At 41.6% G+C, this 18,711-nt stretch overlaps 1 protein-coding gene across 1 annotated transcript; it reads right to left on the bottom strand.

The window, feature by feature from the left end:
- Nucleotides 1–4,827: 4,827 nt before the first annotated feature.
- On the bottom strand, nt 4,828–18,000 carry LOC106810441 (choline-phosphate cytidylyltransferase A-like). The gene is made up of 9 exons (XM_014813800.1): nt 17,907–18,000; nt 16,786–16,894; nt 12,375–12,483; nt 11,502–11,618; nt 10,551–10,702; nt 9,907–10,015; nt 8,976–9,088; nt 6,238–6,426; nt 4,828–5,604 (listed from the first exon to the last, which is right to left on the bottom strand). The coding sequence occupies exons 2-9, from the start codon at nt 16,885–16,887 to the stop codon at nt 5,431–5,433; spliced, it is 1,065 nt and encodes a 354-aa protein (XP_014669286.1). The 5' UTR covers nt 16,888–16,894; nt 17,907–18,000; the 3' UTR covers nt 4,828–5,430.
- Nucleotides 18,001–18,711: the final 711 nt, after the last annotated feature.

An 18,711-nucleotide genomic window follows, 5' to 3' on the forward strand; every position in this document is an offset into this window, starting at 1 on the left:
TATTCTGCCACAGGAATATATATAGCTTTATATGATATGTTTTTCTTGGACCTTGGGCCGGATTCAAGAACAGTTCGTACGCACAATATCGTGCGTACACACGTTCGTAGTTCGTACGCACAAACATGCATTTAGGTGGTATTCACAGAGTTCTATTTCGTGCGTACGGTACGCACACTAGCGACCATGCGTACGCACAATAACTGAGCTTTGAAACTGCACTTTATGCAAAGATACCGAAACAAACGCTAATATAATAGTGTTATATAGTGCATCGCCAGTTTGCTATGAAAGGCAAATGATATAATTAGGTCATAAAATTGAACATTTTCCTGTTTTAAAATGAGAAACAATATACTCAGTAACCCACTATTTTAATACTACATGTATTTCATTAACCGCATATAAGTAAATGTATAATGAAATAATGTTGTATTTAAAGTTTGTATCTTCCTATATTTACATAACGTTATAACGAACCTTTTAAACGTTGTATACGTCCTCTCATGGTTGTTATAGGCTGAAATATTGTCTCGTACGTTCGGCAACTTGTTTTGACTAATTTCTAAACACCAATTTCTAATCTCGAACATTTTTAATTCTAGGAATATATTTTTTTTTATCCGCAACTCTTGCCTTGGTCCTGTTCCCGCTCGAGCTTTGACGTAAATGTGTCGATGCATGGTGTCCGCGTTACAGCCCTCTTCTTTGCGTCCCTGTTTCTACCCCAAGATTTTGTGGGATTTGGTATTGGGGCTGCTGCAGACGTCTCCATCATCGTCATACACGCGCACGCGTTCGAACACCCACACTGCATGGTCATTTACTGTATATTTTCATACATCTTGAATGACATTGGTCTCAATATAATAATAAACGCTAATGTTCGGGACCTATATATCACAGTGCGAGTTAGCCTCGTGTTTAGCCTCGTTGATGCTAACAGAGAAAAACAACGCTCCGTACGATCGTTAAGTTGATTTCATGGCAAAAGCAAAGGCAAAGGCTGAGTATTGTAAACTTCTAAGGAACCAGCCAAATCAGGCGAAGATAGGGTCGAGTTTTTCCTGGCAGACACGAAGGTTGAACCGTCCCATCATCTTCAGTTCATTATAATTAACTGCTTTAATCACAGCTTGCCATATCTTTTTATTAACTACAGCTGCCGCGTTACCAGCAAAACTTCCGAACACAGTCATATCTTCCTCTGTTCCACTTCATAAATGATTAAGTCTATTTTTTCTGCGGAAATATTCCTATTCTTCCACCTCTTCACTTGAGTTGCCGTGTATATAACGTACTAAATAAATTTGCTCTCACCGCACTCGTTGAGAATGGTGCTATAGGAGATGATTGGCTATTAGGAGACAGTGGCTATAGTTCATAAAGGCTTGCTTGATGATACCCAATTACTCAGACCAACGAACTGCACCAGAGCGCTGTTTTGTGGGTTTTGAAAAGTAAACATTGATTACCAATCCGAGATTTACATGACGTATTCGTCTTTATGCCAACATTCTGCGTGACAGGGGCATTATGGCTGATAGGAGGGAGGGAGGGAGGGAGGGGGATAGAGAGAGAGCGAGAGAGAAAGAGAGAGAGAGAGAGAGCGCGCGCGATCCTATCCCGCGGAATGTCATGTAGATTATTTTTGACATATGTAATTTCTATTATCCAACATCTATACCAAGGAATATTGTGTTAATTATTCCCACACTGATAGTCTGTATTTACTATTATATGATAAACGTATAGACTGGAATGTCACACAAATCCTCTACACGCCGATACCGTGTAAGTACTGTTATCCTAACTGTAAACCGCGAAATGTTTGTATTTTAATACGTATTTGCATGAACGCACATCGCGGACGGTCATACTAATTATCTTCACCATATAAGTTTGTAAATGTTATCATCTTAAATGTATACCGGAATATCATGTTAATTATTTCTATACTGCTATCTGTAATGTATGTATTGCAATGTCATGTTATAGCGTAACAGAATGTCCGAACACACTGGAATCACAGTGCAACATACAAGCACGCTCAACTGACGAGGTGCAGCGACAGTGACAAACAAACATAAACAACGTTTTGAAAACCGTCACTATAATGCCTTCGTTATCTTTAGTTACTAACTGACAACGAATAAAAACGACAACAACGGAGCTGTTTCCGATCTAACCAGAAATACGTGATAACAGATCTGTACATCATCCGTTAGGATGCACGCTTGATGTAACCGGAATCATTTATAAAGCTTGTACCATGCATGCATGCATCTAGCGCTTTATCAAACAGTACATGACAAAATGTTTGCGAATACGTACTTTTACAGTGGTTTTACACCGAAGACGTGGTTTTACAGGCCACATAATAACGCAAAAAGGCAGCACTCATAAAATGATATGAAGCGTAAGCTTGCACTAAAACTGTAGTCTACACCGATAATAGTTACCTTAGTTCCCTGTATAAACACCACTGCCGCTAGCGTAGGCCCGCCTACTCCGCAGACATTAGATCGACACAAATATAAACATACAGGGAACACACTAACATAATGACGTACAAACTCTATTAAGCAACCGTATATTACCGTTCCAGATTCCCTACTACAAACTTACTCATTTAAAAATGCTAGAAATGCAGTCGTCCAAGGATTTTGCAATGCATAACTTCCGTCGTCCTATTAATAACTGGCAATTTCTGCAATAGTTTTATAACCTGCAAGCCATAAATACGTACATACACATGTAAATATACATCCGAATCGACACACACGTGATTGCCTAGCGAGCATATGACCAAGATCCCATAATATTATCACACTATCAGTTGTGAGTTGAGAGTTGTGAGTTGCAGTGTCGCTTTTTTTTACTAACTCATGAGACAGACACATAATATAATGGTGCAGAAAACTGACTCTGGTTCATCGACAGTTACCGACAAATTTGGCCGATTTTATCCTAGACCCGAGGATCGGTCCTACGGATATCAATGGCGACCACTGCTGCCACGTACGCTCTTGTATCAAGCTACATGTTATTGTATAGGTGAACAAGCAGGTGCAGCCACACATTCACGAACCATACTTCGCATTTATGAGCAGTTGGTAGAAAGAACATCTTCCACACTGCAATTTTCCATTGCCATGCAGGCGCCATTCAAATCTCTGCAGTGTATATATTCATAGACAATAGCAACATTAACAAAATAAATAATCGGTCGATACCTGGAAAGAGTTAGAAGAATCTGCTGATAATGATACCGCAAGACAGTACCATATATTTATCGCTGCTTTACAATAGGTAAACGAATTTCCCAACAGCCATGGCATATAACTTAATGACGTCAACACTATTTCTATTCCATACTGTCAAAAAATCATTTATACGCTGCCTGATTGTATGAATCACAATCATAGCAATAATGGTGAGATCAGTGACAGCAGCAGCAGGATTACCACCAGCAGCAGCAGCAACAGCAGCAGCAGTACCAACAGTAGTGGTAGTATAGTAGTAGCAGGAGTGTATCAAAATCAGCAGTGTTTTGATACACTCCTGGTAGTAGCAGTAGCAGCAGCAGCAGCAGCGACACTGACAACAACAAATAAACGGCAATACAACAATAATTATCATCGCTGTGACTACACGAATGGTTTGCTAATTTTATGAAACTAAAAACAAAACAAACAAAAATAACAGTTAGTTTTCAGTTTAGTTCACTTAGTTTCAGTATGGTAATGCTTGGAAGTTTTTTTGTCATAATCACAACTTTAACTCAATACATTGGCACTTAAAAACAGATAGGTATACATGCCTCGCAACTAATATTAAGCACGGTTCCAAAGCAATTTTCTATTATAAGTAAAATTTACTGGAAATAGAAAAACTCTCCTCACACTATGTAGACAATGAAAGAAAAGATTCCTGCAACATTGCTATTAATATATTATCGCATATTAATCAGTTGCCTCTCACCATCACCTTCCCTCCTTATGCAAACTATACTATACACACTTAAGATCCTAATTCAACGTCCAAGACATTAGATGATGGTGATGATTGAAGTCTACTGCAAGCATGGTTGGGAGAATGTGTGCTATAGCTCTTTCCAAATGAATATGTGTCGTGGACTACGTATGCGCATGCAGTGGCGATGGCAAACATAAACCTACAAATATACCCTTTTCATACTGAAAACCATCAGTTTCCTCTGATCCAGGACACTTTCCGAATTACCTATGTGACTCAAATCTCTTAGACTGGCGATTGAGAGACACACAGTAGGAAATTAAGATAACTCTATTACACACTAAAGAAACTTGATGAATAATGAATCAATCTTTATAGCACAAAAATCTCTGTTTCTGTTTTGAATCATACTCTGTTCACAATACTACAGCATTTACTGCTGCCAAGAGCATGCAACGATGGATAGGATATAGACAGTATGTCTACGGCAACAATGGAACTACTTTAGGTTGCTACCCATAAGCACGCATTGTAAAGCCTAGCGCAGACTTGCGACTTTTGATTGCTCGTCGCTGCAACCTGCAACCGCATGCGATCGGACGCACGCTTCACCGTGTATGCGCATGCAAGCGACTGCTGTTAACAGCAGTCGTTTCTTTCCATTCTCTTTCCATTGTCTTCCCATGACTTATATTACCCACACACATGCGATTTCGGAGCGATTCCGAGCGACCAGTTGCTGAAAATCAAACCGGTTTGATTTCTTGCAACTTGTTGCAAGCGACCAGAATCGCTACGAGTTGCAGTTGCACGTTCCCGCAGACTTGCGACTTTTTCATGCAACTCGGCTGCGATTCTAGAATCGCAGCCAAGTTGCATGAAAAAGTCACAAGTCTGCGCTAGGCTTAATGGTTCATGTCTCCATAAAATACTGAGGCAAATATTTTTAACTCAGATATTAACCTTATAAATTTCACTTCCTCACATATAGGCCATAAATATTGCACAAAAGATACTTATATGAAAATTATAATTTATCTGCCTATACCGGCCTATTTATAAGCAGCACTTCCACGAGCAGTTTAACAATTCGACATTTCTCAGATACAACTATACGTTTCTGTTGCATAACGACGTGTGAGCATCATCTGTTACCAAAATATTGACATACCTGTATGGACAGACGAGACGACAAGATGTAAGAAACTTATTCTCACTGTCGTCACAGACTTAGGCATTATCCTTCACCGACGTGCAATCACATCTAGTGAACCTAAACTACCTTCACCTGCCGACACTGCGGTAAATCGTTCGAAAGCCCACTAATATCTAACGGCTGCTCGCATGCACCCGGTAACCCTGATGACCAAAGTTCACACCTGATGCACCGAATATTAAATGCTATGTCGCGTGCGACTGCGTTGACGGCCGTGGCACGGGCACGTCCACCGATCATAGCGTGGTGCGGCGGTAGCCCTCGTAGGCGGAGCCGGCGGCGTGCGTATCGTCGTATCGCGCCATCTTCATGCTTGGCGGCTCGTAGAGGAACTCATCTTCCCGCTCAGGGCTGTTCTGCGGCGAGATGGCCTGCTTGATCTTACCCTTGCCATCCTGCCACAGCTGATTCTACCAGAAACAAGGATAGCGGTTAGCATTAGGTTCAGAGATAGTGTTAGGGTTAGGGGCTACAGTTATTAGTGTTAGGTTTAGGGTTAGGTGTTACAGTTAGTGTTAGTGTTAGAGTTATGATTGGGGGGTTAAAGTCTGGGTTAGGGGTTAGGATTAGAGTTACGGAAAGGGTAAAGGTCAGAGTCTAAACTTGCACCAAGAGAAAACACTCCTGTTGAAGCAGATTCTTTAGGCAAAGGATACAGCTGGGGTTACGGTTGAGGATAAGGGTCAGGTTCATACTTAAGATTAGGGGTAAAGGTTAGGGTTAAGGTTAGGGGTAAGGGTTAGGGTTAAGGTTAGGGGTAAGGGTTAAGGTTAAGGTTCAGGGTAATTAAGGGTTAGGGTTCAGTTTAGCGGTTAAGATTTGGGCTAGGAGTTAGTGTTGAAGTTTAGGTTTAGGGTCTATAATCTTAAGTCACGTCCAAACACCTCTGTGTGTACTTATATGATGCAAAGGTGGAGTTACAGGATCTGGCCATTTGTAAATTTAGTCGATCAATCCCTGAGGAATAGTTGAAGCTATATGCTAACTTTAGTTTCTAAAAACCATGTTGTAACTTCTAAATATCACACTGTAGCAGCACTTACAATTCTGCCCTCCTTTCCAAAAAGAAGAAGGAAGTTGCTGATAAAATCTCTTGACTTTTCCTCCCATCTCATCATTAGGTCGTTACTTTTCTGCTCTATGTTTTGCACCAGGTTCCTGCCTTTCTCTTGATATGACTTGGCCTTCATTTTCACTGCATCCACCTTGTTTTGCAGGTGGTATGTTTTCTCCTGTGAACATCCCAGATAAGTTACTATACAGACGGATGCAGCAAACCACAAACAAGCTTTCGAGTGATAGTCAATCGTTATTAGTAATGTTATCAAGAGGTAATAATACCTAGGTATATACCGAGATATTATTAGCTCTTTATGATATGCTATAGTTGAGTCATGGCTATTTTCTTGTGAAAGTGTGCACCACTATAGTCTCAATTCTACTTCTACTTCTACTTCTACTCTATATTGGCCACCATCAACATACTGATGATTCTGCCAACGGGAGGCGCTAGTTGAAACTAAAATAAAATTTCCCTTCCCTTTGATTATCTAAAAAAAACAAAAACAAAAAACAAAAAAAGAAACAATTTTTACTTAAAAAACTGCCCTGATGTCGTTTTAGGCAGTAATCAGAGATATAAAGGAACATAGATTCTCGGTTGTCATCACTTCAGTGGGTAAGGCGTTTTACTCTGTAATAGACCTGGGAAAGAAGGAGCCTTTCCTGTAGTCACATCTGCAGGATGGGATTTGAAAAGAGTGCTCTGACATGTTCCTGGTGCTTCGAGTAGGTGGTATCAGACGGTTGTTGGTATCCAAGTTGACCATGCCGTAGACGAGCTTGTACATCATAGCCAAACGGGCAACCCCTTTGTCTTGACTCCAGCGTCGGCCAGTTAAGTGTTTCAAGCATGTCAGTAACACTCGACCTGTTGTGGTGGCGGTTTGAGACGTATCTCGCTGCTCGTATTTGGACCATTTCAAGATGTTGGCAGTCCTGCGCCTGATATGGATCCCATACCGTGCTGGCGTACTCCACCGTGGGCCTAACCAATGAGGTATAGGCAAGTGACTTAACTTCCATTGAGGAAATATTTAGGTTCCTTCTCAGGAATGATAGGGTTCTATTTGCTTTACTACAGATTGAGCTGATGTGGTTGTGCCATCGAAGGTCTGATGTTAGTGTGACACCCAGGGACTTGGCTGATGTGGCCACGTCTAAGGTATGTCCGCGTAGAGCATATGGGTAACAGGTTGGTTGAAGTTTCCTGGTGATGGTCAGGACCAGACATTTGTCTTGGTGGAACTTCATCATCCACTTGTCTTCCCAGACTGCTAGTTGGTCCAAGACATTCTGCAGTATTTGTGAATCTTGTGGTTTAGTCAGAGCTATATGAATCAATGTGTCATCTGCAAAAAGTCGAATGGTTGCTTGTGTATCCTCCGGGATGTCGTTTATGTAGAACAGGAACAGGCAAGGTCCAAGCACTGAACCTTGTGGGACTCCTGATTCTACATTAACAGGGTCGATCAGATCTCTCTCCGTCGACGACGACTGTCTGCATTCGATCTGACAGGAACGAACTAATCCAGGTGTTGGTTTTACCTCGGATGCCATAGTGATTTAACTTGTGAACGAGTAGGCTGTGGTTTACCCTGTCAAAGGCTTTTGAAAAGTCCATTATTACACAGTCGACCTGCTTTCCAACTTCCATGCTTTTGGACACATCGTCCACAAAGTCAAGAAGCTGAGTTTCGCAGGAGACACCCTTCCAGAAACCATGTTGAAGCGGGTTGAGAATGTTGTGTTTATCTGCATGAGACATGATGTGAGATGTCACAATGTGCTCCATGACTTTGCAGCTGATGCACGGCAGTGACACCGGTCGATAATTTTCAGCCAGGTACCTCTAACCTTTTTTAAAAATTAGTGCAACATTTGCATTTCGCCAGTCTTGCGGGACTTCACCCGAGTTGTAGGAGGCTTGGAAAATCATAGTTAGGATTGGCGCAATTTCTTTCGATAACTCCTTCAGTACACGAGGACGCATATTGTCAGGTCCTGGAGCCTTACCATGCTTGAGGCCCTGCAGCAGCTTTTCCACACCTGGTGTTGTAAACTTAATATCATCAGCTGCAGAGTAATAGCCTTTCATAGGGCAGCGGCGTTTAAACTGATCCCTGGTAAACGTTATCTTGGGTGAGAAGACTGACTCAAACTGCGAGTTGAGAATATTTGCCTTATCAGCACTTCCAGTAAACAGATGGCCCTGATCCTTCAGTGGAGATATGTTGTTTCCATCTGACTTCTTGTGTTTTATGTAGGACCAGAATCTTTTCTTGCAGTTGTGGATACCGCCGGAGCCATCGATTGTGGGTTGGACGATATCCTCAATATGTCTCCAGTATGCTCTGCGTAGTCCGCGTTGAACAGCACTTTTCAGTTCTTTGAATATGGCCTTGTGGGAAGCATGAGCAGATTTTTTCATCTTTCGATGGACACGGTCTCGTCTTTTTATTAATTGTTTTGCACTTATTATCCTGTTTTGAATTAAAATAGTCAGCAACCAATTGGCTACTGGGTAGTGGTCTAGAGTTAGCACACCACTGCGTGGGTGTGCATTAGATTTTTTTTTAGAAAAACTGCCACTCCATTTCACTAGGGTTAGTAGTGCCAACATAGTCACCACGTGGACGTCTTTACTGCATTACTCATACCTCGATTACAGCTAACCGTCATACGGCTATTTGTTACGCTTGTCGAGGTGCGCACTAGTTACCTTGAAGAAACCAACATTGAGGTCCTTGGCTGAATACCCTCGCTCAAGATTCCTCCTGACGTAGACGTCGTAATCACGCACGATTCTCGCCACCACGTCCGACGTAGAGATACCTAAAAGCAAGACTTGGTATATCAGACAGCCATAGATACCGAAAGCTACAGATTGGTACCCAGTCGTCTGGTTATCGATGAAGATGACGCTGGATTAAGCAAGGTAAGCGAATACTTCCTTCCAGAAAGTTACTGGGAAATCGATTTTGTAACTACGCAGATCACAAAGGATTCTAATAGATTAATAAAAGCAATTTTGTTCGGATGTATATTATGTAACCACACGTATCCCAAAGTATTCTGATAGGTCAATAATGACAAGTTTGGAAGTAAATTACACAACCACACATGTCTCAAAGTATTCTGATGGATGAGTAACGACTGGTTCAGAAGTATATTATGCAATCACACATATTTCAAAGTGCACTGATAGGTCAGTTGTGCCGAGTTCGGAAACACATTACGCGACCACACGTATCTCAAAGCACTCTGATAAGTCAATAGCAACACGTTCGGAAGTTTATTACATGACCACAGGTGTCACAAAATTAACTGATTGGTCAGTAGTAACAAATTTGGAAAAAAATTACAAAATCATGCATATCTCATAGACTAGTATTCTGATAGGTCAACAGCACCAAGGCCAGAAGTATATTATGTAACCACACGTATTTTAAAGTGCACTGAGTCAGTTGTGCAGAGTTCAGAAATAAATGATACAACCAAGCAAATCTCAATGTATACTGATAGATCAACAGCAACAAGTTCAGGAAATAAAAAAAAACTGGCTACTGCAGTATTGAGATAGAGTTGCCGAACATCGACTAGTTAGCTTCCCCACTACCCCGTGAGAATATCTGACAAAATTCCAAACACACCTTCGGTTCGTTGTGTTGCTATGAACATCCCTTTGTCCTTAAGTGGCTTGTATATGTCTTCACTTTCGGTTCCACCATATGGAAGATCATCGTGAGCAACAAAGTCAATCTTGCATGAAAGAAGAAAACGTTGAAAAAATAATTGTCAAATGATGCACATACGCTGACCCATGCTATGTGTATTTCTAGATGAAACAAGCTGCCTCTTTCCCAAAACCACCCCTGGCATGCCTGTGCGTATCATTCTAACATACTATACTCCATTGACACCACCTGTCTCTACCCATCTAACCGTTCTATCTTCTCTAACGAGACCACCAATGACCCCACCCTTCCAACATGCATCTCCACTGACTGAAACCACTTGTACCTAAATCCCTTCCAATATCACTCTCTACTCGGCGCCTCTCTTGTAACCTCTCATCTATCAACAAAAGACTGGTACAGTCTTCATAACCCCTTTGATTTCAGCGATTAGAAGCATGATACATATTACCAGAAGTAGATAGTACCTATTATCTACTTCTGATATTACTGTGGGCACTCACAGGGGTCTATATTATTAACTATTCGTACTATTAATAATACAGGGGCGACCATGGCACTTGCTGTTTCTGTCATAGCTGAATTCGAGTTGCAATCACCTTGTTCTCTTGCAGAAACTCTGTGGTTATCACCCAGGGGCAGGCTGTGTAGACCTCATCCACATAGCGGCAATGTCTCAGCGCCTCGTATCGCTCGCCTTCTGTACATACAGTCTTGCCCTTCAGAGTGTGTACGTCCTCATCACAGGCAACTACACAGTGAGGGAAGCGAAGAAAAACAACACGCGATAACACGCAGTTCTCTCTAACGCGTGCAATTGTCAGCCTGAAATATCGGCGCTAGAATAATTACGAACACATTGCAAGTATTTACAAATGCAACATAACATGCTCGATCTCAAAACATTAGGGGCATCTGATGCGTGTACTACATGGCTGCTTGTAGGGACCTAATGCCATGGGACTCTCGGTCGAACAAGAGATACTATATGATCTTGACTGTCAGGTACCTGCTGTCTGACCGTCAGCTAAGATCTGAATAAACACCATCGGCCTGACAAGCTGTGACGAGACTACATGATCTTCATACTTTACATGAATGATGCTCTATCCGCTATGTAAACACATTTTTCACACGCACGTGTACTCATGACAAACCCCTATGTCAAACATGAAGAGGTACGCAGTTCGTGCACCAGGCAGGAATTCTCCGTCTGTTAGTTACGTTACCGCATTTTACATTAACATTTGCTCAAACAGGTTTCCACATTAAATACCTAAGTACGAGAACCGTCAGGCTGTCAGGATGGTGTTTGAAATAATGACTTTAAAAATTCCCATGCTATGCATGAAAGGATATGCAAATAATTACATTCATTTTTGTGCGTTCTCGCATTAAATCTCTATGTCAAACATGCACGGATACGCATGTCATTACTTTTGTTCCAGTACGTTCTCACGTTAAATCCATGTGCTGAACACTGAGGGTGGCACAAATCTCTCTGTCAAACAGAGAGAGACTCGCACGGCGCGGAGGGGTGGGAAGCTCACCTCCGACTATCAGGTAGACACGTGGAAAGACATTCTTCGCCTGCATGAGCTGTCTGGCGTGACCTTGGTGGAACATGTCGTAGACTCCGTCTGCGTACACCCGCACCGGCCGGGGAGCTGGTGGATGAAAACAAAGTCATGCAGAAACAGCGACGTTTTCCACGCGAAAACAACAGCATGCGCTGCGGTGCGCCGGCTTATGCCGGATTCATCATGCAACTCTGCAATTCCAGGGAGTGTTGATTAACTATAGAGAGAGGGGAAGTGGGAGAGAGAGAGAGAGAGAGAGAGAGAGACGGGTGAGAGAGCCAGAGACGAGACGAGAGGAGAGAGTGGAAACCAGGGAGGAGCGGAGGGAGGGAGGGAGGGAGGAGGAGGGAGGAGGGAGGGAGGAGAGGGAGGGAGGGGGAGGGAGGGGAGGGAGGGAGGAGGAGGGATGGAGGAGGGAGGGAGGGAGGGAGAGAGAGAGAGATGAGAGAGAGAGAGAGAGAGAGAGAGAGAAGAGAGAGAGAGAGAGAGAGAGAGGGAGAGTGTGTGCATCCGTGTGCAGGCATGTGTGTGGACGTGTGATCGCGTGCGTGTGGAAAGAGCAGGGGGCTAGGTGTTTCAGTGTTCAGAACACTGCTGGCATGCAGAGAAAGTTACATGGGGATTGGAGATTAATTGTGGACAAAGCTGGCCGACTAACCTTGGGTAAACTCGCACCCCCTGCCCTCACTAATGCTGACTGCTGCAAACAACGACCGAGGAACATCAAAGAGCGCCCAACGCAAAAATAAAAGTGCAAAAATAAATGGCTGTCTGCAATTAAGACCGCGGGAACACTCAGTGCGTCGAGGGATCGACCGGTAGAGCCGGCACGTTCTCACGTACCGGTTCCAGACTCTGCCAACTCCATCGATATTCGAATGCTGTAGTCGACTTTTTCGCGTTCTTCTTCCGCCTTCGCCTCATCGCTGTAAGGAGCCATTGAACAGAGCGCCTGTAAAAAAAAACATGCACAAACTGATGCGCACTGACAGCAGGTGGGCTTGGTGGTTCACAGGTTTTTGTTCAGACAGCGCAGTACAGTATTTTAGGAAATTGAGTGAGTCCATGATTTACTAAAATAATGTAACTCCATAAATATGGATGGATAGATGGTTTGTTGCACACTGTGATATTCTACTGCCTTTTGATATATTCTGTTTTTTAAATTATACAAAAACCAGACATGCACACCTCAAATGTTTTACCATGTATGCATATAGACATGCACCCACATATATACTTACCCAACAACTTGTGTTGTGAATATCTACCAATAAACTGATGATAATATATCATATCATCAAAGGTGTATCATTATATTTATACCATTGTGAACTACATCCACTACAGTCCCTATAATGTCTATTCATTAAAAACAGTGAGAATGTTACAAATACAGCTATAGAGTTAGGCAGGGCATTGTACACAATACCTTGATGTTTAGATGTAACATTGCAATGTGCATGATTACTTGGTCCTTAGGGTTCGTAGTGGAATTAATAATAGTGATGTTGTGTAGTAGGGTTATGTTATTAGAGGTAGCAGTAATGTTATGATTAGGGTTAGCAGTAATGTTATGCCTAGAGTAGGCAAAATTAATGTTAGGGTTATGTGCCATTGATCTGTAGCCCATAGCACATTGCCCATGATTACATCAGGAGCATCAGGAGTGAATAATAATAGATTAATCTATTATTATTCACTCCTGATTACATGTATATAATACAGTCGTCCCGGCTTTATCTGGAGAGGTTGGGAACCATGAAAATGTCCGAGACTAAGGACAATACACACGATCTTATGATGTATGACCGTTTCTTGGAGCTAGTCCCGATTAAGCAGTGAAAACATTTCCAATTACACATGCATGCCCTTAATTGCTACTTGTACATTACACACAGTGCACAATACACCTAAAGTTTAGCCCTAAAAACGTTTTGTGGTCGTGTACATTTTACGATAAAAATGATGCGCAAGGACCATTTTTGAAATGATAAATGCACCCGTTTATCCGAGGGCCGATAAAGCCGGCACCACTGTACATAGGGTGTTGGTTGGGTTGGGCGGGGGGCACTGCTGATACTCAGACTCAATAGCTGATAGAAGTATGGTCAACATCTGTACTGTTATGAGGAGAACATGAACAAACAATGAATAGACTTGAATGACTGCTGCTGCTGAAGCACTCCTGCTATTATATTACTACACAAATTTCCAAGCTTAATTGTAATGAACAAATTTCAAGCTTACAGTCTCATTGCTATAACGCCACGCCAACTGAATATATATTATTTAAGCATTGATTCAATCTGCTTGCATGATCAATAGAATCAGAATTCAACTAATATTTCGTGATACATACCTATATATATACCCATGCACCGAGTAAGCAAATACCCGACACCTTCACACATTTATTTGCCTTGTAATCACACATGGAACACTTGGGACTAGCAATCTGAACATACATCAAGCGAGGGGCAGCACATAACGAGCGAAGCAGAGCCACCCAGCAAGGCTACTGTCGCTGCCCCATCCTAGCAAGCGCACGAACGAAACAGTACTGTCGACTACTGGGCGACGACCACCACCACTGTACTACAGTGTACGGCACCTATTGCTGCACAACGTACTGCATTCGTGAGGATGAATACATCGATACAAACGGACGATGCCTCAGAACAATTCCAAGAATCCACTGCAATGCGCATTAGATGAATGCCTGATCGTATGCCATGACACCACGCTATACTACAAAATCAGGAGTGTATGATATCAGGAGTGAATAATAATTGATCCTATCATGATACTATGGGTTTAGCATCGTCGCGCCGCCGCCGCAGAGATTTCCTTGTGAACGCTCTACCGGCTGCAGTTCTTCTCGGATCATCTTAAAATTTTGCATGAAGGTGCGTTATCGTAAAGCGAAGACGCCAATCGTTTTTGGTGTGGGCCGAGTCATCGTTGCCATGGTAACAACATTTTTTGTCGAAATATTCTAGAACTTGTAACTTCTGCACTTTTTACTCGATTGTCATGAAATTTATATTTGTATTAAAATTTATATTTAAATTTATATTAAAATTTAAATTTAATATTTGTATTAAAATTTGTATTAAAATTTGTATTTAAATTTATATTTAAATTTATGATTGTCATCAAATATATATATATATATATATATATATATATATATAGGACATGTTATATCGGCCCTGTGTGCCAAATTCCATGACAATCGGGTAAAAACAGCACAAGTTACAGGTTCTACAATATTTCTACAAAAATGTTGTTACCATGGCAACGATGACTCCGCCTCTTGGGCAGAAGGTCTGTCGCATACCAAAACCACCACTGCCCTTGACCTTAGTTTGACCTTCACCGTCGACTTACATTTCCTCTTCGGCCTCCTAGGGTAACCAGATTCCATATACTTGCACATCTGAGGCACACCAGTTGTCTAACAAACCTTTGTCTTTGTGACATATTTAACTTAACCTGCCTTCTACGTCGATCCTTACAGAGATATTCCATTCATACTAGATCACGGGGGATACATGTAGTTGGCGACAACTGCTCGTTTCTAGTTCAATCTATTATTATTCACTCCTGATAATATGGATATCTATATTACACACTCCTGATGAAATGCTATGGACGTCTACTGCAAGGCCGCGAAACGTTACAGGCGTCTGCCACTGCGCTACGTTGCCAAGTAATGTCACAAAATGTTGCCGGCATTTGTTACGTTGCTACGCAATGTCACAAAACGTTACCGGCGTCTGTTACGTTGCCAAGCAATGTCACAAAACGTTACCGGCGTCTGTTACGTTGCCAAGCAATGTAACGAAACGTTACGGGCGTCTGTTACGTTGACAAGCAATGTAACGAAACGTTACGAGCGTCTGCTACATTACCAATGCAACATCAACAAACAAGGTAACATCTGCCGTGTTGTCTAGCATCATCACTACACGTACAATTGTCGATTTCCTGCGCTAGAAGTTTAAATCATAAAGCGGCATGGAATAAATGGGTTAACAAAATGACAGCTAACCAATCTCCGAAAACATGCTGTGGCTGTGACATCTTCGCAGGCATTCACACAGCCTTGCTGGGCTACCTTGCACATACTTGCATTAGTCTCCTATGCAAACGAAAAAGAGAGAGGAAAATACAAGACATTCATGCATGAGCCAAACCAAGAAACTGATCCCTATTTACACTATCATGTCCACACGTCAAAGTCTGTCTTAACGAGTAGTGATAACTGCCTTTCCAGCTTCACTCCTCTAACAGTTCCCCCCGCTCTATTTCTTTCCTTTTCCCTCTCTATATATAAAATCAAGTTTTGACATTTGATCACACAGCATACATAAATACTCGGTTCCTGGATATAACTGTGATAGTGTAAATGGGGTACATTGACATTAATTAAAGAAAAGTCAGAAGAAAGTGTAGAAAAAATACATCAAGTGGCAAAAAAGTCAGTAAGGTATTAATAGCACACACGTACACTCAGTGGTTTCTGTCCCACTTATGTTTTATTAAAAAAAGCCCAATACTGTTAAAATGTGGTTAAAATTAGTACCACAGCATTAGACGTCAGCTTGAGAGATGGAGTCCAGCAAACCTAAGACACACGGATAGTAACAATTACCTGTTTTGAATTGAAACTGTTTAAAATTAGAAACCGAATAAAAATAACTAAAGATTAACGCTGATGCAAGTGTAAGTTTCACACATGATGATGCCGAATGTGTAAAATTCATACACATCCTCAACATTACAATATCTAATACGTGAACATGTTAAGCAGAGACACGAATTCGTTCTTGGAACAAACAGAGCACAATCTTGACTTACTTGCACACATCCCCTTTCTTCCTGTATGCAAGTCTGCACATCACAGTTTTCAGTATAAACGGAGGTCATTTCCAGAAATCATGGCATGCCAATTAAATCCCATAACGAGCTGCCACTATTTAACCACGTTTATTCACACAAATTGTACATGTATCACAATCTCACAAGAGGCATAAACTGGAAAAGGGTCACTGACCACTTGTCAAAGAAAAAGATTATCACTTGTCTAAACCTGGTGTCTCACAGACACAACGCATGCTAATTTAATATAGCATTGTGTTAAAAGGAAAACACAGAATTCAGAAATCTTCTAAATACTGTGGCACACAACAAGACGGAAAACAAATGCAAAAACATGAATAGTTGTGAAAATCCTGTCAGTGCTTACCGGCTTAAAGTTGATTGGACTCAGCGACAGGATTTCGTTTTCATTGTCTAGCCCAGCTTGAGCCCTCGTTCGCTTCCTTGAGTCACACTCCGTATCGCTCATTACGAAACTGTGACAGTTTACCAAAATTAATTTTGAGCACGTTACACATTAAATTGAACAGTTTCATAGCGAGCCAAACTAGCTAGGTTTTATCAAAAGTAGATAATAGGGAAGGAGTGTGACTTCAATAAACAAGGGAAATTCGTCATTTACTAGCCTTAGAATACCTACGATTTACTACGCGTAACTCAACCAACTTGAGCTCAAATCGTACACAGTACATTCGCCTAGCATCGTGCGAAATCGTTTCCTCGTATACACCAGCAATCCGGAGATACAGACTAAAACGTACGACACAATTATCCATTCTTTGGCCATCAATCCGAACGTATTCCTCGCCGAACTTAAAACAAAATACAGCTACTAATGCATTCTTGCTCACTCGGCGAGGCGGTGTGGCTCGCTGGAAGATTGAAGCTGGAGCTGCTGCTGATTGCAGTAGGCGTGCGTGCGTGGGAGGCATACCAGCTGTATGCCGGTATGCCGGTATGCCGGTATGTAGCTGTGTGCCAGGTCAAAGGTTATCTCGCCGAGTGTTGCGTCGATGTCCAATCTCCTAGCGAGCCACACCGCCTCGCCGAGTGACCAAGAGTGCGTTAGTAGCTGCCTTTTGTTTCGAGTTCGGCGGAGAATACGTTCGGATTGATTGCCAAAGAATGGATAATCGTGTCGTACGTTTTAGTCTGTATCTCTGGAGTCTGGATTGCTGGTGTATACGAGGAAATGATTTCGCACGATGCTAGGCGAATGTACTGTGTACGATTTGAGCTCTTGAAAGTTGGTTGAGTTACGCGTAGTAAATCGTAGGTATTCTAAGGCTAGTAAATGATGAATTTTCCTTGTTTATTGAAGTCACACTCTTTCCCTATTATCTACTCCTGGTTTTATCCATCACATGCAATTGCACCTTTTAATATTCAGAGAATGCATCAAGGTATCAGGCAATTAAAGACATTCGCTTATTAACTGAACATGTAATATTGTGTCATGTTATAAATATTACAGGGAGAATTACTTACTGTGTTGTACTTGCCAGCTGGTATCGCTATGTATTTGTCTTCCTGTGAAATAAACTAGCTTTTCAAAGTCGAAACCTGCTTCCGATTCTTGTGCCTGAATGACAGATACATCAATAAGTAATTATTACTGTTTAAAACATTATACACATAACCAGTCTTAAAACATGTAATTGTAAAAGCCAATACCTTGCAACCATAATACTAAACTTTGAACATTTTAGCCTTGAAGGAAATACAACAGCTTGATTAACAAAATTGCTGTCTCATTAGTTAAATATAAATATTGGCACAAATATAAGGCAGTCTACAGTACAAGGCATCACGTTCTTCATAATCACCATTCACCTATTGCACGTTTTTTCAAAACACATATATTAATGTCTGTATACATACAAAGAGTCCACTTTCCTGACATGTTTACCTGTCATGTCGCAAGTGATTCTTAGTACACATTGTATCTCCATACACAGAGATTGTGGTTGAACCTATGCCACGAGATCTATATTTGGATTTGGTATGTACATGTGTATTTTACAGTATCAGAATCCATCTCGAAATCGATTACCATACTGATTATAAAGATATGCTATGGCAACGCTGCACAACTAAAAATCTATATTTATTATATTAAGAGACTAGACATAATAAACTATCAGAGTTTATTATCCTGATGTGAAAAAATTGCTAAATTAAGTAAATGAACTACTGACATGTACCAGATCAGGGGCGGATGCAGGATTTTGTCTAGGGGGGGGGGGTGCAGGTGGGAAAGGGCACTTTGAGATTTTGTTAGGGGCAACTGAAG

This window comes from Priapulus caudatus, unplaced genomic scaffold (genome assembly GCF_000485595.1).
Source record: "Priapulus caudatus unplaced genomic scaffold, Priapulus_caudatus-5.0.1 Scaffold440, whole genome shotgun sequence".
Classification (NCBI taxonomy): domain Eukaryota; kingdom Metazoa; phylum Priapulida; class Priapulimorpha; order Priapulimorphida; family Priapulidae; genus Priapulus; species Priapulus caudatus.